Genomic DNA, 22170 nt, shown 5'->3' with positions numbered 1-22170 from the left:
GATTCACATAACTGATTTTAATGTAATTTGCAAAATTACAAAGTAGATACTCCTTAGAAAAAATATTATTTAAAAATATTGCTATTCAGTTTTTGAACTGATGTTCATTTTGCCTAAAGAACCTGTATGGAGGCAGGTTGATCCAAAGCATTGGATCTACTTTAAAATACTGTGATGGTTACCATGGATTCAGGGATGTCCCTCCTTGGTCCTTGTAAGCAGTTATCTTCAAAGTGCATCACTCTGGACTGTAAAGCTGACTTCCTAATACTCCATTTCTCTCCCTCTGCAGGTAATGATGAAAGCAGCTGCTTGGTTTCCCCTCCTTGTCCTTCCCAGTGTACCTGTGTGGACTTGGTGGTACGTTGCAGCAACAAAGGGCTGCGTATATTGCCCAAAGGAATTCCCAAAGACGTGACTGAGCTGTAAGTTACCTTTTACATAGCTCCTTTCATGAGAAGTTCATGAAATTACATCATAGTGAGGCTTTGTAGGTCCTTGGGGGTTTTGCCTTTGACTTCAGGGGCTGGTGTTTTGTGCTTTGGTGCTTTCCATATGTTTTGACTGTTAGTTTTATAGTTACTTGTCCCTTGGCTGAATACATTGCTCTGTAAGGGGAACAGAGCTTATCTATCCTTGTACCCATTAATTTTGTGTGTAGGGAACAAATGCATATATTAGTATCAAATAATCCTGTAGTGCTTCTGAGCAGCCTGAGCTTACAACAGGCAGTTTGAAAGGATGATGAAAATATGTTCCTGACTTACGCAGCTGTGAGCTAATTATCCTCTGAGGACATTAAAAAAAAGAAAAAGAAAGCAAGCCAGTGGTGGAAACAAACAATGAATTCTTTTCTCCAAACCTCATGAAATGGCTAAAATAACAGATAATTAGATTAAATTGTAAAGTAAATTCATCCTAGTTGAGAACCATCTTTCTAGTCGTCTTTTCATCTACACCTCGCTCTGACTTTGTACTGGATTTTTGTTCTTTCCATGGGACTAAAATACACTGATGGAACTGCTTGGCTTAAACAGTTGGCAATAGAAATATTGAGCTTTTCCCCTTTAGGTCCTTATTCAAATCTATCCCAAGTGAGTCGTTACTGAAACTTGTTACAATCTCACCAAGATTTCTGTGTGAAAGTAATTGGTTGAGTTAGCTGGTATGTTTAGTGAATTTTGTAATAAATTAATATCTAATTCTGCTATTTTTTAGTATCTAGTACTATTTTTACTATTTAGTAACAAGGCAGCTGATGATGAGATGCACATCTTTTTACTCCCTTCACAGGGGGAAAATGGGTTTTGCGCTGTTTTTACCAGCGTTGTAATCAAATACAAGACTTCGTTGCTGAATGAGGAGTGTACTGAAAGCGTATGTGGTGACTCAAATTAACTTGGAAATTTTGCATTAATTACTACATCCTTGGAACCCTGTTAACCAGGGCATGGTTAATAGTGGTTTGAATTAAAAGCCAAGTCCTGGCCTGTGTTTCCTTATATATTGCCATCAGCAATAAAAAGTCTGCTAGGTAGTTTCTGCTCTGCTCTTGTTCAGTTTTCATTGCATTCAAATATGACTTGCCAACAATAAGATATCACAGATGTTACTTTGATTTCCACTGCCACACTGAGGAATTTTTATGTTTAAATTTTGCATATTGAGTTTTACTGATACTATCTGATACACTGACGACATAGCTTTCACAAAAAGAGTGAAATTAATCTCACATTCTTGAAAACTGTTATATTTCTTAAGCTATTTCTTGGCAAATGAGGCAGTAGCCTGGAACTGAGCAGTTTGAGTTCATAGGAGTTTACGTGACTGTCTTCTTCAGTAGGAGCCTCTTGGCTGTGCAAGCCTCTAGTTCAGCTTTCTGCTTTCAATCCAGAAATGTGTCAGCAGAACACAGTCAGCCCTGGACTGGCTGGCTCTGAATATTTCATGTTCTACAAATATAACCTTGAATCTGTCCCAGCTGTCTCAAAATTCAATCCTGATCTCACTCTCCTCTCAACCAACATTAACTGAGCTCCTTATTTGTATCTATACCAAAAGATGAGCTGCAGGTACTGGAGGTAAAAATGTCACGTGTTTGTGGAAACTGTGACAAAAGTGACATAAGTAAATAAATAATCAATCTTGCCTTCCTTCTACTTCCAGATTGAGATAAACATGTTGCCCATGATCTAGAAGGGACTATATAATCTAGGTCCCAAGATGCTAGTGTGAACTTAAGTATTGTTATTGTTCTGTGTTTGAGAATTGTCATTGCTGCTATGGTAAACAGCGTCTCCTGTAGAACCTCTCCTATTGCCTCATTTTCAGGACAGCTAAAACTTGGCAGAGAGAACCCAATAGCTTTCTGGGCACAGGGTGAAAGAGATTTATCTTGTTCAATCTATTTACACTCCTCACACCAAAATACCCCCATTTCCCTAGGGCAGTCCTAGATCCCTTGAACTGTGTCCTAAGGCTGAAGCATCTTCTTAAAGCTGTTTTGTTTCTGTGGTAGCAGTGGATATCCGTTTAGCACTTGAAACCGGAAAGCGCGTAAGTTACCTGCTGCAGAAGATATCACAGCTTTTGCATGGCTAGAGAGAGCCACAGCAGTCTCCAGGGCAGGGATGCCTTCACCTTTCTCACTGGTACAGCAGTCACAGGTGCTCAGATAGATTAAAAACCCTTCTGCCATGTTACCACAACCCACGCTGCCTTTCTCCCCTTCCACGCTTTCATGTCAGAGACCTCTGGGCAGTGTGCTGGGGTCTCCGTGCTCCCACCAGGCACTCACACAAAACCACGGTCACTAAGGACAGAGGGCATGCCAAGGAGAGGACAAGGGTGTAAAGAGTCTGTTGTCCTGGTAGCCCACAGCTCCCTCCGTGTGGGAGGCCTGAATGGTGATATGATGCAGGGGAGCATTTTAGAGGAATTTTTATGAATGCACCAGTCTGACATTTATAAACTTCCATTATTGATGTATTCATTTACAAGACGCATTAGCTGCAGTACTTTTTATTAAACTGCAGTGTGTTTTTATACAACATGGTTTAAGAAAAAGAACTGTCATGTATCTAGATAAACCAGTGTTACGGCTGAATATAGCCTTCTCAGAAGTTCTTTTAAAGGTCTTAAAATAGTCTTAAAACAGGAATTCTTTCATTGTAATAGGTATTAAATAGCAATGTGCAAAAATGAACATACCTCTTGCCCAGGCACATAGGGAAACTGTTACCCTTTGCTGGGTCAAATTTCACTGTACCTAAGCTCAGCAAAAAGGATCACTGGCAATGTTTTATTGCATGGTAGACTGGAGACATAGGCTCGCTCCTTCCAACTTTCTTCCTGAGTTTCTGGTTTGGATGTGTATATAGACAAAACATGTGAAAACCATTATCTCCTTCATATTTAGAGCTTGGAATGACAGGAGACATCCCTGTGTTTGGTTTGTACCACCCTTGGGAGGAGGGATTACCTTGGCAGGGAAGGCTTCCATCTAGAATAGAAATGAAAAGATCACTAAGTTTCCTGGCTTTTTAGAGGGATGATGATGCAAGAAATTTCTATTTCCCAGCAATTCCTTCACAAAACCCCATCATCATGGGCAAGCCTTCTTTCAGATTCCTGGGAATAGGGAAGTATTATGTTGTTTCTTGCAAATTCCTTTGCTCTATATTTACGTTCTGCCGACATTTTTTCCCACTGTTTGCTTGCTCTGAAGAGAACCCTTGGTTTTTTTGAACATAGTCAGTTTTCTGATCCAGATGTTCTGAAGTAAAATGTTCATGCAATGAGCTAGTTTGGAACTTAGCCTCACTGCTGCTTAGTGTTTTAGGCTTTCCTTTCCTTCTTTTTTTTTTTTTCCCCAAATCCATTTGAACTAAGTTTCCCATGCTCTTTTTCTTTTACATACTACCTCAGTGTGTGAACACTAGTTTTTTCTTCTTTTCACAATAGTCTATTTCCAATAAAGTCTTATCTGACAGCATCCAGCTGCTTTTATGGACCTACAGCAAATAATATTTTGCACTGGGGAAAAACATTGGTGGCAATTATGTAGACGGCATGTGCATAAGCTGTAACATAATGAGCATGGTGTATTTTAGAATAAATATGTACTAATCATATCATCTCCAGACTCCAAATGTTGTCATGGCACTGAGCTATATGATAGCACTGATAGGATTGTTAGGAAAACCTGCATCCATACATCATTGTTAGTGATTATTTTTCTTTCCATTTATGTTAATACATATTAATATTTGCATTACTTTTGCCATTTCTCTTTCTCTCCTCACAAACCTTCTCTCTCCTGTTTGTGTTTTTTGCTCTGTGTGTTAGGTTCGTTTAGCCTGCAAGCTCATTCAGTACTTGGCACAACAGTTTTCACAAGTGCCTGACCTGCTTACTAGCAGAGGGATCCCACTGAACTGTCTTTTAGCTCTTTATTCCCCACCTCTAGTTTGCTGCCTGTTGCTGCCTCGGCCTTAGCATGGCACCTTTATTCAACCAAATCTCCAGTTGCCAAGATGATTTTGACAATTGCTTCCCATACATTTGCTGCCACATCTACTTGGAGGTATTTACCACCGATCTCAACCCTCCTTTCCAACTTCCAAAGAATTTGTGATTTCTCTTGACTTGTGACTAAAAATATTGGCTCATACCTGGGCCATGCAAATTGTTGCAATAAATATGCTCTAAGCAGTTAGCTATGGTACATGTAGAATATTGTAACAATTTAGTGCCATTTTTCAGTATGCCTATATTGCTGTTGATCAAAGGGATAACTCTGAAGTGAGATATCTGATGGAAATCATCTGCTTGAGGATGCAAATGCTTTTGCTTGTCTGGCAATCTGCACTATTTTATACACTGACCCTTAACACAGACTTCAGTGAATTTTCCTTTGATAATAAAAGGGAGAAACAATTTAGATCAAAGCATAGGCTTACATGGTCCTGTGTCATAAAAGGTTTTTCAGCCTGCTTAATTCACTGCAGAGGAAAACTGTCCCATTGAGAGAATGGATAGTTCTGTAGAGGATATTTTAGTTACAGCTGAAATAGTGGACTTAAAACTGCATTTAAAATCTGATAGTCTCGAAAAAGTAAATAGCATCAATACTATCACATAATGTGTTCAGTGACTGATGAAGTTTAAGTACATATTGGAAAGGTGACTTCAGCACTAATACAGGTAAGTTTAACTTTAGGGCCTTCACTTTTCTCTCAAACACAGTCATGTTTCTGTGTGTCAGACCTGTAGGTTGTGGTCTGACATACAAATGCAGCAAAATCCAGAGTTCAAATTTGCCAAAACTTAAGAAAGTTCAAGATCCAGATTTGTACCTAGATCCATACTTGAATTTTGTTTCTTCTCAAGAAACTGTAATTGAAGCTCTTAGAAGTCATGCTTTGTGGATATGTTTCACCTTTCACAGTCCAATTCTCTTCTAGACCACCATTTTTAGGAAATGAAACTTTCCTCAAAATTTTAGGATATGGGATATCTGCATTAAAAAGTTTAGACTATAACTTAATTTTAGATCTGCATAAAATTGTCAAGTATCATCTTTTTTTGTAATGTAAGATTCTATATGAAATATTTGAAGAAATTAAAGGAAAGGCTTTGTGTCTTTTCAATTACTGCTTGAGAACTGATTTGTCTCTCCAGTTTCTTCTCGTAGCACAGATTGCCGCTGTGAGCTTGACTTTATGGCTGAATAGACATTTCAGTACAAAAAAGGGTCCAAGTGATTCAAATTGTTACATGATGCTTTGGCACCTTGTGCTGGTTATATCACATCCAATCGAAGTGTTTCCGTATAAAAATAGACAAGTTGGAAAAAGAACAGCTGTCATCTTTTATGCATAGTTTTAAATTTTTTATATGTGATGTTAGTGTGTGTGGAAGGTGCTGGATGAGCCCCGGGGCTGCTGCAGGCGCTGAGCTCTGAGAGCCGGTGCAGTTGGTACAGGCACAGAGTGAGGCATGGCCATGGCCTGCAGTGCCAGCCATCCTGGCCAAACAGTTACCTGTCTCCAGCACTCAGTCACATTTTAGAAGAAGACTTTCCTGGTAGGTAGTTGGTGCCATTTTATGAGAACATGAAACATGTTTTTTCAATTTTGGCTCTGGTAATTGCTTGTTGGTTACAAGTCATTACTGAGACTGCAGGATTCCCAGCAGCATTCATGGGGTAAAAAACAATTTCCAATCTGATATATTAAACTACAGAGTCTAAAGACTTTAGGAAGCAAATGAGGTTGTTTTGGATACTAGTCAGTATGTCTGTATTAAGGCAGCTGACACCCATTCTTGATTCTGTCTGTATATTAATAACTTGGCTCTGAGCATTAAAATTAGACATATTTTTTTCATTCATGCCAGAATTTCTTTGCATACCAGATGCCATGTACATCACCTTACTTTGGCTGAGGATTGAAAAGAATTAAAAACACAACCTTCCCTCCACATCATTCTGTTATGGTTTGCTTTGGTTTGTTTGGGCAGGGGGTCTGTATCTTCATCCATGTTTTTTTATTTATATATACATATACATAAACACGCAGAGTTTTGTAACTGGGCTCTGCCCCTTCAGCCTCAGGAATAATTGTTTTTCGCTATGTCCAGCTTGCAGCCCTCTTGCAGCCCCCATACATCATCTTCAGCCCAGCAAGCTGCAGAGCTGCTGCCCCTGCATCCTCCCTGCACTGACAGAGGCCTCGCCCATGGTGGGCAACAGCTCACCTGCAGCAATTGGTTTCTTCAAATGTTGCATTTCAGGTCCTCCTGATTCTTGGCATGCTCTTTATGCTCTAAAAGCTCTGGTTATTTCAAATTCATTGCACTTATATGTGCTTTCAAAATGAATGCCTTTTGCTTAGAAAATATTGCCATTCTTTGTATAATGTGGTGAAAGGTTTAACAGTGGTGAATTGTTCTTATGCATGCATGAAAAGTATATAATCAGTAATTTTTCAGTGCAAAATTGTGTTTGTTTAGAAATTATACCACTGGTATAAGTATTGCAGCTTTCTGCAAGCACATTTACATAACCATCAAACTGCTTGCAGTACAAATCCAAAGCTATTGAAAGCAGATCTTCTGTAGGAGTTTAACTCCAGGGGTCTGCACATCTATGTTAGTCTGAATAATGAAGCACTGGATTAAAATGTGCACCCTCGACTTTTGATTGCACAGGAAAGCAAAACAGGGGGGAAAAACCTTGGCCAGCCATCATCAGTTTGTTCAAATTGCAGGCTGTTTTATATTGAGATCAACAAGAGAATATCCTGAAAATATATTTCTGAAGATTTCAACACATTGCAAGAGTTGAGTCTCCTTTCCTAAAGGAAAATCATATATAGCTTCCAAATACATAATACATGACCTGCTTTTGATTTCCTTTGGAAATCCTTTGGATTTTGCATTTGGAATAAAGACTGGAACCTTAACCCACCCTCATGTGTGGGTTTAAGATTTGCGACTTTCTGGGATGAAAGAGAAGACACAGGCTCCCAGTGGCTTGCTACGTCCATAGCAGACCATGACTGGGGAAATGAGACATGATTTGCCCTGTTTAAATAGTAACAAATGTGGTTGAATTCTGAGGATCTTCTACATAACAATTTATGGTGGGAATTCTCCAAGGAACTCCATTTTCAAAATATTTTATACCAAATTTAGTCAAAATGAAGCAAGTGACTTTACACTTGCTGAATATGAATATTCACTGGAGGTGTAAATGTGGCATAACTAACCCATACTCTGGTTTGTGATAATCTGCGTCAGCGGAGCAGCTGTCACTACTTTGCAAGGGCTAACTGTTTACTGTGCAACATTGTCATTAGATGCTTGTGAACTTTGTGAATGGAGAGATTAATCTGTTCAATAGGGGTTTTTTTGCTTTTGGTTAAAAATTCAAAAGCCTGTAGTCCCGCTTGTCCAGCCTAATCCCAGCAGGAGCTAGGTCAGCTCCACCACATGCTCTCAGGTAACTCTGCCTTGACGGGATCCTGTGCACAGGCAGAATGGATGACCATGAAACTGGGGTAGTTTAGTTGAAGTAGTTTAGATTAAAAGAGAGCTGAAGCAGCAGAAAATGGTGAGAGGGCATTATGCTGAAACAGAAGGGGAGAAAAAAATAAAATGTGACAGTTATAAAATGTATTTGTAAAAATTCTGTTAGTGTTTATAGATTTTATTTTTAAATGATGTAAAAATAAAGTTTGTGGGAAAATTTTCTTGGTTTTAGCTTACAGAAATATCTCTGTGTTGTTACAGTTAATGTAGAGAGGGAACATATAGCACAGTAATAATCTATTATTATTGTTGTTTCCTACATTAAATGCAGAATAAGGAAGTCGGTTGCCAAAGAAAAGGAAATTGTATGTGTGGGATAAAAATTCTTAATGTGATTATCGGATTATATTTTCAGCAGTAGAGGCAGCACATTAAGTATTCCGGTGTCTGTGGGCTGCATTTCCTGGCTATGCTTGATTATCTTTCATCAATTGCATTGCCCCATGTCTACCTTAGGAAAAATCCCCCAAAGTATCTTGTAAGGAAGGGAAATATCATTTCATCTTTTATCCACACCTGTGGAGGGAGAAACACTTTCCTCCTACACAGTACTTTCTGAGAAGGTTGGATTTGTTTCCCAGGTAGATACAGCTTCTGGCAGATGTGTGGAAGATCACCTTGACAGTGTCATGGGACCAGAGCATTCAATTTCCACTGTAGCCTTATTACCTTGGTATCTTCCAGGGATGCAGTTTCACCCAAAAGCCACAGTTAAGGAGAAGAAATCCAGCTCTGTCTCTATTATTTTGTAATAAACAGGAAAAGCCCCACATCCCATTGCTACCACAGACCAGCTATGGAGTCTTGAGTTCCCATGCTCTCTTCTGGGCAAACTTTTGGGAAGTATTATATTTGTTTAAGGTTTTTCCCTTGGTTACTGAATGTTCATGTTTCTTCAGTGGAGAAAACCTGCAAAATACAGGCATTATATTCCAGGAAAATGAGGGCATAGTATTACCCCAAAAGGCTTTAGCCCTACTGTGCATGTGTCTGAATAGAGACACATTCAGTGGTGTCTCAAACAACTTCCACCCTGGAAGCAAAAGCTATTTTATTAAATACGCTTAGTGCTTGTACAAGGAGCATGTATTCAAAGAGAACTTGGTCTTTGGTTTTCAATTTGTACCAAGTTTTCCTCCTGTACCAGCGTACTTTGAAAAAGAAAGGTGAGGAGGGTGTATATGCCATAGCAGGAATTGCTGTGATGGATGTGGCATTAAACTGATGGATGTTTGTGTTGACACTGGAATAAGTGAGACTTTTTGCAACATAGAGACCTGGCAGTGCAGCTTCTCTTCCAGTTCTGGCTGTGAGAGTTCTGTCCAGTTCTGTTCTTCCTTGTGCACAAGGAACTCACATGCACAAGACAAAAACTTTCCTAACAGGGTCAGTCAGCACTCAGAGTTATTCTAGAAACTTGTTAAAGGTAACTTTAAGTTCAGGGTACAAGCCATACAATTTTTCTCCCCTTCTTCAGTTGCTGTCATAGAAGAACCAAATGGTCGTTTCTGTTTGCTGTAGGCCAGAGATCCTTTATTCACTTGCAAGCCTTAAAAAAAAAAAAATAAATCAGTAAGCTACTGTCATACTTTGCATGTCTGATAATTCACTTATGAAGGAGAAACTGTTATAGTTTCAAAGCAATGAATCAAAGATAATTTCCTGAGTGGCTGACTTTGTATTTTCCTCATTCATGATTGAGTGACAGGAGTTCTTGTTAACAGGTTTGTGTAATTGTCAAATCTGACTTTTTTCAGATACCTGGAAGGAAACCATCTGACTGCTGTGCCGAAGGGGCTCTCCACCTTCAGACACCTGACACTGATGTAAGAAACACGTGGTTTCAATGTCAAGAAAATTACAAGACTCTTTCTGCACTATGTTGTAGGTGGAACATAAATAGTATTTGGGGGAAAAAAACCCCACAAAACCCAAAAACCTTCTGTAGTTTGAATTTTGAAAGAATTTCACAGTGGCCACTGCTGCCAATAAGTGTTATAAAGAGTGGAGAAAGAGTGAGGTGACTGAGAGCACCAGAGACCCTTCCTCTGCAGGAGCTTCCAGCCTCTGTGGAGGACTAAGCTCTTGTGCAGGCTGCTACAGTTTCACTTGGCAGATTTATCTGTGCAAAGCTGTAAAGGTCATTAACAGAGGAGACGGCATTAATTTGTTCTAGGTGAGGCAGTATTTATAATGCTAAGGCAATGAAAATTTGCATAGCTGTTTCTGCTATGAACAGTCATGCAGAGAGAGACACAACTAGACTTTTTTCAGTAAATTCCTCCCTGAAATACACAGGAGTGAAATTTCTTGGCTGAACTATTTATCAGAAAATTTCAAATGCTGTTTGAATCAGCTGTAGATACTCAAGTCAAATGGGCAGAACAATCTCAGACAGAAACAACATGGAGGGGAAAACTGGAATCCTCTGTTTTAAAACAGTGTTTTATTTGGAAACATGTCTAATTTTGTTTTTCAAGGGAGAGCAACACGAAAACAAAATGTTCTGTTTGAGCCTAAAATACTTTTTTTAAATGAAAAATGAAATTTTGTTCTAGTAGCTGTCAATGAGAAGAGCATATGGAAATGATATGCCTGTAATAAATTGCAAAGCAAGTTGGTACAGTAAATATTCACCTGCACTTGTATCATTTATTAATTTATCCTTCTTCAAAAATTTTGCTTGTACTTACTGATTTTTTTTGGAATGTTATATGCTGAAAATATGCCTTAATATTTCTGAGTCTGAAGCTTTTTAGGGGAGTCTGATGTGCTTTGCTTTTAGAGCTTATTCAAAGTTGGTTAGAAAATATTATATCAATTGATAATATGTGACTTTTCAATTGCTTCAAGCATTTTGCCGTGCAGATATTACGTAATATTTTAAAAAGACTTATTTCTCAATTCATACATATAAATGATATTTTCTCTGTGCGTTTCTTCAGTGATTTGAGCAACAACAGCATAAGCGTATTGGCCAATTACACCTTCAGCAACATGACTCAGTTATCAACACTGTAAGTAGTCCAAAGTTTTGATAACAGTTTTAATTGCTTTTCAGACACCATCATAGGTGTTGAACAATTAGTATATATCTTGTTACTTACGCTTGTGGCTTTCCATGGTTCTTTGTGGTTGAATTAGTAGTGAAATAATCAAAGAAAATACAATGCTGTAACTCTGTTCTCTCATTCTCCCAGCATCTTGAGTTACAATAGACTTCGGTGCATTCCAGTCCACGCATTCAATGGGCTCAGGTCTCTTCGAGTGCTGTAAGTACCACTTCTTTGATGCAGCTGAGGTGCAGCTTATTAGAATGCTGTTGATGGCAGGGAGGTTTTTAATGAGCAGATGGCTTTCACTTGATTCAGTAGTCATAAATGTTTTCACACAATTAGCTTCAATGTACTTGTACTTAGGTGCAATATGTCCGGTAATGACTAGAGCAGGTGAATGCTAAACTTTGAAAAGAAGTAATTACATATTTGCAGGATGAATGACTTCTCTCTGATAGTTCAGGGACAAGCACTATCATGAAAATAGGCATCCAAGAGCCTGCATAGAGTCTGTCTCTTCTACTTCAACAATGTTTGGGTGCCCCACAGGAAAGGACTTTTCTCTTTGTCTGTAAAAACTTGATCATATTTCAGAGTGTAAGTTTCCATTGGATGCTTCAGCAAGAGTTTCTTTACTGAAAACTTGTGCATTTTTAGAATATTTTCTATTAATTTAGATTTCTGCAGGCAAGTTTTTAGATAAAAGAATGCAATCTGAAGGGAAGTAAGTTATAAGTCCCCACACTAAAACAATAAGTCAAGCCAGTGGCTGGGTGCCAGTAATGCTGAGATGCCTGTCTCAAATGTTGTGAATGAAATTTCTCCTCATGTTGACTAGTGGCATGCTCAGAGATGTCTACGTGTGGTTTCTTTCTTTGGAGATCCTTTTCTCCACTCTTTCTGGTGTAACTGCTTTCAGCAGCTTTCTGGATTGAACAATTTGCTTACAATCTCTTCTGAAAGTCATCTTCTTTATATCATCTTGGGGTGTGGCCTGTGGGCCTGTTCCTTGCAGCAGTCAGCCCCACCCCCACCCCCCCAGCTTTTCTTAGGCATCTGCTAGACCAACTCCTGCTTCAGTCTTGTATTTACTGTCTCTCACTCCCCATCTGCTCCGTCAGAAACAAACCCTGAGTTGGGTTTGCTCAGTTGTTTGTGTGGAGATGTGACCCCATGTGCAGCTGTCAGGACAAGGTGGAGAAGCCACCTTCCTCCCCACTGCCCACCGACACAAGTGGGTCATCATTACTTGCACAGTAAACTGAAAGCAAATAAATTAAATGGCTCATCTGTGATGAGATTATTCAGTGTGCTGAAGGAGAAAGAGCTTTGAACACTAAAAGGTCAGGACAGAGGACTTGAAGGATGTGTCCTGAGTGCTTTGAAACTTCAAATTAGTGTTTTCTTTTTTTTTTTTAAAGTTAGATGTCATTCACATGCAGAAGTTTCTGTGAATTTAAAGAGCAATGGTTGCTGTGCATTGACTCCGTAAGTGTGGAATTAAGGTGTCGACATGGGCAATACTGTGACTGTGGAAGCAATAAGGCAATGCTGTTTGGCTGAGCTCTTTCATTGTGGTTTGAGTGGTAAAATAGATATCTAGGTTTCAACCTCCTAACTTACAAGACAGCTTTAGATTCCCAGTTTTCATTATTAAAAGCAAGAAAGAGACGTGATTTGGATTTGTCGCTTTAAGTTTGGCTTGGGACTCTGATTTCTAACGTGCTAGGATGGTCACATTTGAGCTGTTACGTGAGTCGTGAAATTCAGCCACAGATGAATATATTCTGTTTCATGGCCAAATAAATTATTCCATATGGACCTGTCTTCTGGCCTCTTCTGATACGCAAGCTAGCTTGGTTAAAGCTAGTTTGGGACTCTCTACCCTGAATTACCATGTAGATACACCATGCCTTACTCTTTCCAATAGCTGCAATTTGTCTTTTCACTTCTGTTCTTGCAGGCCACGTATGGACAGAAACAAAGGGCAATATTTTAATAACAACTGTTATCTTTTGGCTTTTTTAAACGATCTGCTAATCAAATTGAAAAAAAATCTTCCTCCTTCAAGGGAGAAGCCCTCCCTGTCTTGCACAGGGCTGCACGAGTGTAATGAAGCGTAAATGGGAATCTCTGCCTCTGCTCCATGCATTTCGAAGTCTCCAGATTGATTTGATTTATTATGGCCCACAAAACTCTGGTATCAGCTACAACTTTTGCCACATGTCATCTATGTTGTTATTAAAAATCAATTCTCCAGAGAGAAAATGGCTTCCGAGCGACGGTGTGCAATCTGTTATTGTCAGTTATTTATTATCCATATTCTCAGGGGAATTTAAAAGAGAAAACATCAGCAAAACAATTTCCACTTTCTTTTTTTTTTAATAAAACGAATATAGAGACCTCATTACCTTTGGCTGTGCATGCCTTTGAAAGTAGCAGACCCTTCTCATACAGGCTTCTGTGTTTTCCAAATTCCTTGTTTTCTTTACTTTTTGCCTCTCTATAGTAAATATGTCTTTGAAAATCAGAGTAGTCAGACATGTATGATGAAGTTGATCTTCAACAGATATCTGGTTCTGTCCTCTCTCTTACACTTTTCAGCATAAGCCCAACTAAGAAAACTGTAGAGTCAGCATGTTTATGTTTAAGCCTGAATATACATCAGTGTCAACACAATCAGGCCTTTAATCTTCAGTCTTCACATCGCTTATCCATAATGGCAGCCAAAGTGTGCTGGGGAGCAATTTCAACATAGAGTCTTCAGAATTTTTTTTAATAAACAAAAGTTGATATCAGTACGTTTTTGCATCAAAACTATCGCAGTAAAAAAATGTGGTTTTCTTTTTTGGTTTTATTTTGGTTTTTTTTGTCCAAAGCTAGTCTTTTTAGAAGCTAAATGTAAACAGATTTAAAAAGCTGAGATTGAGACAAAGTAATTATAAATATTAGAACTCTCTGGTTGACATGACCTGATTATTTTAAAGATTATTTTTATTGCGTGACAATGTTGTAACTTCTGACATTTTGTCCTGATTTAATTAAGAGGCAAAGTCCAAATATTTTCTCAGATCACTTAACAATTTTCCATGTTATATTTATGAAAAAAACAGTAAAATGAGCTACAGAATATTCTACCAACCTGAGATATTCTAGTTTTACTGAAAACTGATGGCTATTTGCTGCAGTTCAAAGCTCACACATAGTAATATGTGTGATGATAAAGCTACCACAAATACTCTTCAGGCACAAATGTGGAACCAATTTTTGCAATATACTTTCACTGTTGGATGCTGCACTGAATGCCCTAACAAATATTATTTGACTTTTTTTCTTTTCTTTTTTTCTTTTTTTTGCATTGCAGAATGACTACTTGTACTTATCCAGTAAATCTGTAAAAGGCGCTGTTGTTATGAGCATTAAGCAGTGACACTGTGGCTTCCCACTTCCTCTGACATCTGAGTTGTGTTGGTTCTTGTGGGGTTTGGCATCGTTCGGGGTTCATTGTACATGTTTGCCCTTGATGGGATGTGGCTCTGTAAGCTCAGCCAAGCTTTTAGCCACATTTCTGTCTTTACAGGGTAGATCACTGTTTACTGAAAAAGCATCCCCTTTGCATCTATAGTAACCAAATGTTATGAGACAGTGGGCTAGGAGGCAGGGCTTGGGAACAGTTAGTAAAAAAACAAAAACAAAAACAAAAACAAAAAACAACCCAAAAGGATATGTTTAGTTCATTTCCTTACCTGAAGACAAAGTAATAAATTAGTGAGATTACCTGTAGAAGAAAGTTTTCATTTCAAGAATTCAACTGTTTTGTGACTCTGTGCTCTTGAGAGGAGATCCCTATCACCTTAAATTCATACCCCTGCTGTTTACCAATTTTTAGACAAGAGGATACCTAGAAGTTGTGCTTTTGAGGGAGAACACACAGATCAATGTGTGTGCTTTAACTGTCCAAATGTTTAAGATTTTATTTGACCATTTGCTTATAAGGATTTATGGTATAAAAATGTGTTCCTGTTGTTGATCCAAGAGGAAAAAGATTTTATTGCACTGTTGAATTCTCTTGCCACTATTTATGATTGTGAGGTTTAAGGTTTTTAGCATTTATAATTTCATTTTAGCTGCATGGGTGATGATGTTGCTGATGTGATTTTTTTGTTAAAATGCAGGCATTTGCATCCATGAAACATACCTCAATGTTTGAGATATGTAAGTCAAGCCATTCATGCCAAATGGTTTTATATTTTTGATGGGTTTACATTCTTACAGATAAATGGCTTTGTCATTCTTCAGCTTCTCTTAGAATAAGTTTCCAAGACATCTAGGAAAGAAAATGCACCCCTTCACAGAATAAACACAACTGATATGACATGAAGATAAATCTAAGTTCTGCTGTCTGTTCAGAGAGAATCGTCTTGCACATCTTTAAGTAGTTTAAAAGATCAGAATATAAGCTCATTATGAGTGTCTGTTTATTTAAATATGCTCATTTCATTGAAGAAAGGAACATTTTGATGACAAGAAAGGAACATTTTGATGACAAGACCAGGCCTGATCTTGCATCCTCATACCAACAAAAATACTTCTTATTAATAGCTGTGGGGTATGTCTCTGTCAGTTGGTCATTCTGTATAGAATTAGTGAGTGTGCTTTATCTGGAGTTACTGTGTGGGAGCTCATATCCTTCCTGTTCCTGTTCAGATTAATTGCTTGGAGATCCATCCTTATATATGCCAAGTATTATTATTAATAGCCAAAACCTAGGTATGCTTAAAAGAATATTTCAGAATCAGTATGTTGGAAGGGGACGTTTTTGGTATACTGGCATCAAGAACTGGAGAGAGATGCCAGCAGGATAACTGCTGTAGTTTTTGTGTTTTCATGCTCTGTAGAAAAACTTTGCAGTACAATAGATAGAAACTGCAGCTGCAATGAGCAGCTGTGAAACATGATCGTGGTAACATTGCTTTTGCTCACGTAGTTCACAACCCCATGGCAGGGCCCAGGCTCACTGGAGACAGGACAAGGTGTATGCAAGTTTGTCTTTCCTTCCTGTGCGTATGCTGGTGTAAGGCAGTATGTAAAGGTAGAACTCATGAGTTCTAAGGCATCATGTAGATCATGGTGAAGCTTATAGTGGTGTTAGGGTAGAGAAAGGGAAGAAAGGATGCAAAAAGAGATGCTTTTATTTTCATCTGGGGCTATTGTCTATTTCCATGGGCCCAGATGTTTGGTTTGTTTTAAACTCAATGTGCACCGTTTCAAGCATCTGTACAGTCACAAAAATAAAAAATAAGATGTGATTGCTGTGTTCCGCAAATCACCAGGTAAATTAGAAAATAAATGACTCGAGGGAAAGAGCTGCTACAAAACTGACACACAGCAGGTTTCTGTTTTCCACCCTCCTCTGCCACGTCTGGAGCACTGACAGTAATTCCTGGACCTGGGAAAGAGGACATAAACAGTACAGCAGTTTGCTATAACTGAACCAGCTCTGGGGAGAAGTGCAAACGAAAATACAGTTTTAAAATATTGATGTCCTTTCCCTTTGCAAGTTTTCTACCAACTTTTGTTTAAGAAAAGGCTAATGAGATCCAGCAGAATCTACTCCTATTGGCTCCTTACAAGTTCTTTCTGTCTGTTACTATGTGAAGTAGCAAGCTGGTATTCAGCGACATGCAAACTAGAAAAGTTAGAATAAACTATAAATATTTTTCTCTATGCTATTTTTTGCCAGATAATTATCTAGTGAGGCAGAGGATGCAGCAGCTGAATAGCTGATTTTATTTATTAATAAAATAAAATGTTACATGATTGTGTACCTTCTCTGGTGCATTTTCTGGATAGTTTTTATGCAATTGTCACCCCCAGCATCCTGTACCCTCCTGCACACTCATTTGTTGCCGCATGTTTTCCTGTCTGATCGTAGCCTTGGTGCTGCAAGAAGTGCTCTTCCTCTCTATTTGTCTGTCACAGCCTCTAGTGGTGGTGCCCTACTTTGTAGCTGGGCCTTCAGTTGCAATTGCAACGAAAACCACAAGTAATCACAAATAATGATTTTTACTCTTGTGTCTCCCACTTTGAATATGAGTATTGTGCTCTACAAGCTGCAAGAAAAATCTTTCCATTTATGCTTGCCTATGTAACACACACATAAATGTATTTCTTAGAAAAGAGATAGAGTGGCTGTTTAAATTTTCCTGGAAACAGTGGAGAACCCTTTCGCAAGGATTCTGAAGACCCTGCTAGAAAAACATTAGTTTCTTTACGCAGGGTGAATAATGATCTAAACCAACTAATTTCAAGTATTTTCCCTGGTAGCATAAATGTATTTGTCAAACGGATTTTTAAAATACCACACAAAGAGGTATTTCCTACTGTAAGAATGGGAAACTAGAATGTGAAAGTGCAGATATATTTGCCCTCATGGACCCTTGCTGTCTCCAAGGATCTCTCTGAAGTCAATATTTAATTAAACTTTCACAGTTCCTATTTTCCCTCTTCTGTTTTGTCTGTGTTTCCAGCTAATGGGATTCTATAAAAGCATACAGGTCTGTATGTGAGGGTCTGCTTGTCATCAATATACTTTTAATAGCATAAATAGTATGTCACCTTTTTAATTTAAAACATTAGTCACTAGCAATTCTGATTGTATCATTATTTTAAATGTCAACATCTAGAAGTAGAAGTAATAAAGCATGGAAGCTCATGAGTTGTGAAGCTCACAGAAACTCTGAATGAAACAAAATTAAATATCCTTCTTAAGCACCAATTCCTTCACCTGTGAGGAGCAGATAAAAAACTGTGGTTTGATACCTTCCTGCTTCTCCCCTCTTCTAGGACACTCCATGGAAATGATATTTCCAGTGTTCCCGAAGGTTCTTTCAGTGACCTGGTATCCTTGTCCCATCTGTAAGTACTTCTGTCTGGGTTCATCTGTTTGATTGATGGTTTCAGGTTTATAAACCAGTACATACTATTACAAATTTAAGATTGTATAGCTTTTCTGTTTTTCCTGCTCACTTTCCATATTCTGCTCTGGCTATTCATAGCGCATCTGTTCAAAGGAAATAAAAAAATACTAGAACCTGTTGTTATTAGTTACCAAAATATTTTCCTAAGGAAAACCAAATGAGAAAATGTGAGTTTCCTCTTCTGTGGACCTTGTGTTTAAGGCTTTCTTTCAGCGTTGTCTATGTGAAATGCAGAGTGTGTTATGGACTGGGAGTAAGACAGGAAACCTCCCACAAAGAGCAAATATTAAGCAAATGTGAATTCCGTGCTTAATAAGTGTCATATGTTTTGCATACTGAAATGTTGTCAGTATATGAACTTGTTGATGAATCACTACTTCAGACATATATATTTAATCATATGGAAATTGGCCATTTTACAGCATTAATACTTCATTCCATAATTTGCAAAAAATATTAGAAGTTTCAGATATTTCAGGAAATTACTATTGTATTGGTGGAGGTCCAGGATATTTTTAAATGCAGTTTGGTTGATGAAAGAACTGTAAAGACAAATAGCTGCAATTGTTATGAAATTAACCTGAAGTGTAACAGTTGATGCCAAAAGAGTGAACAGAAAATGTTTTTTCCCTGAGATAATGTGTGATACTCCACATTATTATACAGCAGATGTAAAGAACAAGTAATTTTGTGTAGCATGTTTCTTGATTACTGTCCTCAAGTAATCAGTGTTGGGTATGTCTTGGTCATTTTGTGAAGTGACTGGTTTCACAAGTTGATACAGATATTTTCTGCTCTGATGCTGCCCTCATGCACATGAGTTGATGTTGATGTGTGCACGTCGAGACATACAAACAGATATGTGTGCATTTAACATAGGTTTTTTATCTCTGTTTCACTCTTTGCAACCTCAAACATGCCCTCCAGAACACTTACCTGAACACAAAGTTCAGTTCATATTTATATATTTTCTGGATAGCAAATATGTCCTTGAACTGTTTATTTCTGTGTAAGAGTTTTCTGTCTCAGTTTCTCTCTAGACAATAAAAAATAAAGATATCTCAGATTGGTAGGGACAGAAATCATATGTAAGCAACTTAAGCAATTTCAACTTCAACTGAGAAATAACCTTCTCTGTTTCAAGCTTACACCTTGGTATCTATGTCAGAGAAAATACTCATTTTGCACAAAATGTATTTCTTCATGATGTTGCCAGTATAGTCAAGCCATTTTATATGTTGTTTTGGAATGAAAGTCTGACTGAACTGAAGCCCTGTATCTCCTTTTGGCAGCACAGTGACACCTTCCATACTGGGAATCTGGCTTCTGAGGGTATTTTTAGAACTCAAGAGATAAACATATCATGCCCCATTTGTTTGGATTTTCCTCAGGGTTTACTTTAAATGAAGTGCAGATAAAATTTTCCTGGGTAAAATGTTCACCTTAGGGAGTGATAAAAACCCCTTTGGCCCAATACAATCACTGCAGTCTATCTGTTTAGATGTATGCGCTGCCAGAAATGTAAAATACACAAAGCTCAAATGAACAGTAATAAATAGGATTCATAAAATAAATAAGACCTGTCTGGGGTGTAATTTGCACAGTTGAACAATTGAATTTTACAGTGCAATTGTGCTCTCCAGTTTCTTAAAGAGGATTCTGAAACTTTTAGCAACCACAATGATTTTGCTCTTCACGTGCCAGAAAAAGCTGTTCTTATTCAAACGAAGTCATACATAATTGAAAAGAAATTCATTTTGAGCTCTTCCTGATATATAGATCTTCAAGGAGAAAGCATGCACTTGGAATAATTTTGAAAATGATACAAGGGGTTGCTACTCATCAAACTCATAATACATGGGAGAACAAAATTTTATGTTAAATTTACAATCTGTGTGGCTAAGAGTACGATAGGTATTATGGCTGGAGAAAGCTGACTATCAAGGTGTTTAGGAGGATGATCGGCCTGGGCCTTCTGCATCAGTACAGTTTGGGGGGTGGGGGAAGAGGGAGGGTATCAAATTAACCTTTAGAATTGCAAAGAAATATTTGTGTAGCATAGACAAAACTATTGATTTTAGTTAGAGTCTTTTGTAGTAGCTTTAAATTGGTTTGTAATTGGAAGAACAAAACTGAGATCTAGATACTTCAATCACTTTTTCCATAGCTATTTAAAGCCTACAGGAAAATGTTGATCAAATTTCCTTTACATTGTAAACGTCATATTGTTGTAATGTAACTATTATAACAAACTATGTAGCTGATATACCTCACTAAAGACAGGGGAAGATTCGTATATGGTATACACACACTGGTTTTGTTTACTATTTATTACTTTATTTACTTGAATCATATAATCGTCTGTTTAAGCCATGACTCTACTAACTTGTTTAGTCCAGGGCAATGATGAAAATGTTAACAGCACTACTGAAGGATCAGTATATATTAATACTTAAATATACATATATTACATTAATAAATATACATATATTAATACATATATTAATACTTAAAAAGAACCCAAAATCTTTTGGGGTAGAACTGAGACCTTCTCAGTTAGGTCAGTTCCTGCATTTGCTGTCCTCACCATTCACTGATACACACAAGTCTGTAACTGATTCAGTTTCCCAAATATTGCCCACACATAAACTGACCTCTTGGCACTCCAGGGGCTCCACAAAGAAACCCTTGGTAATGGATGCTGTGTACAGCAGGTATTTCTGTCAGACGTATTTTCGATAAACAGCTCAGATTCCTAATCCTGTTGAATCATCTCATCTTTACTCAAATTTATGTTAGTTACCTATAAAAATAAGCTGTCCCCTCCTCTGTTTCTCCACATTATTATGGCTAGAGTTATTTTAATTTACTTTATTTGAAGTTGCCTCAAAAAAAAAAAGTGAACAGAAATATCCGCACAACATTTTGAAAATGCTGGTCATGGTATTTCATTACAGCACAAGATACTTTGACCTTCTGGAAATATTTTGCTATAATGGGCAAAGAAATAGAGCATGTTAGAACTCATGAATGAAAATACAAGAATTCACTATAGTTTCTAGAAATGAAGAAAAAAACTCCACCAAAACCACAAACAAAAGAATTGAAAGATACATGTGATAATTTCTGAAGTTGTACAACAATGTTATTGGTAATCGTTTCTAGTGTCTATAGAGCAGCTTTATTTCTAACGTAGTTTATAGAGATTAATTAACATGGTAACTAGCTTTCCGTTGTCCTCCCACTCCCATTTTATATGATAGTTGCTCAATGCTAAAGTTAATTTCTTGGTCCAACTTTCACTGCTGCATTTTGTTTGACCTTGGACAAGTGAGCCAGTTGATCACAGTTACAGGGTCAAAAAGTCAACCCAGTAGTTTTTTTCCATTGTAAGCAATGGTTTTACAGAAGGAATGGATGGATATTTTTTAATACTGTGCTACAGTACACATTTAATTTTGATGAATGAGCCCTAGACAGGGTTTGAACCTATGAACTCTCATTATGAATCTGTCTAGGGCACAGGGGGTTCATTAGTCACTCCAATAGACATGTATCAAGACATTTACTGAGGTTTCTATCTTAATATTCTGTCTGATATGTTTTTACTTGAAAGAAGCTTGAGTTTAAAATACCATCTTAAAAATAGTTTATAACATACGCAGAAATAGTAAAGTCTAAAACCCAATTTGAATTATTGGTTTCTTTAGTATCTCTTCCCTATGCTAATCTTTATTTGGTTGATTTTCTTCCAACGGCAATTCAGGTGTTGTACAGCTAAAGCCTTACATTTACTTTCAGCAAAATAAATTCAGACTTCCAACATGCATTTCTTCACACTTTCAAAAATTAATTGTTTTTAAACTGACTTTTCTGAAGTCTGGACTTTGTTTGTAATTGACTGACTGCCTGAAAAGACACTTTCTTTAAGAGAAAAAATAGTATAAATGAGTCAAGGCAGCACCTAAATTTAAGGTTAAAAAGTTTGTTCTCTTTTGGATAGATTGCCATGAATAATGAAAAAGTTCTGTGAATTATAA

General features: G+C 37.6%; 1 protein-coding gene across 2 annotated transcripts in view; it reads left to right on the top strand.

Moving 5' to 3' along the window:
- SLIT3 (slit guidance ligand 3) overlaps positions 1–22170 on the top strand; it is a 538149-nt gene that overhangs the window by 434917 nt on the left and 81062 nt on the right. For both annotated transcript variants that reach the window (XM_072873643.1, XM_072873644.1), the window contains 5 exons: positions 293–425; positions 9852–9920; positions 11040–11111; positions 11295–11366; positions 17997–18068. In XM_072873643.1, the coding sequence (XP_072729744.1) occupies positions 293–425; positions 9852–9920; positions 11040–11111; positions 11295–11366; positions 17997–18068 (418 nt within the window). The remainder of the gene's footprint in view (positions 1–292; positions 426–9851; positions 9921–11039; positions 11112–11294; positions 11367–17996; positions 18069–22170) is intronic.

Source organism: Ciconia boyciana, chromosome 9, assembly GCF_034638445.1.
Source record: "Ciconia boyciana chromosome 9, ASM3463844v1, whole genome shotgun sequence".
NCBI lineage: Eukaryota > Metazoa > Chordata > Aves > Ciconiiformes > Ciconiidae > Ciconia > Ciconia boyciana.
This window is presented reverse-complemented; position numbering and strand designations above follow the sequence as displayed.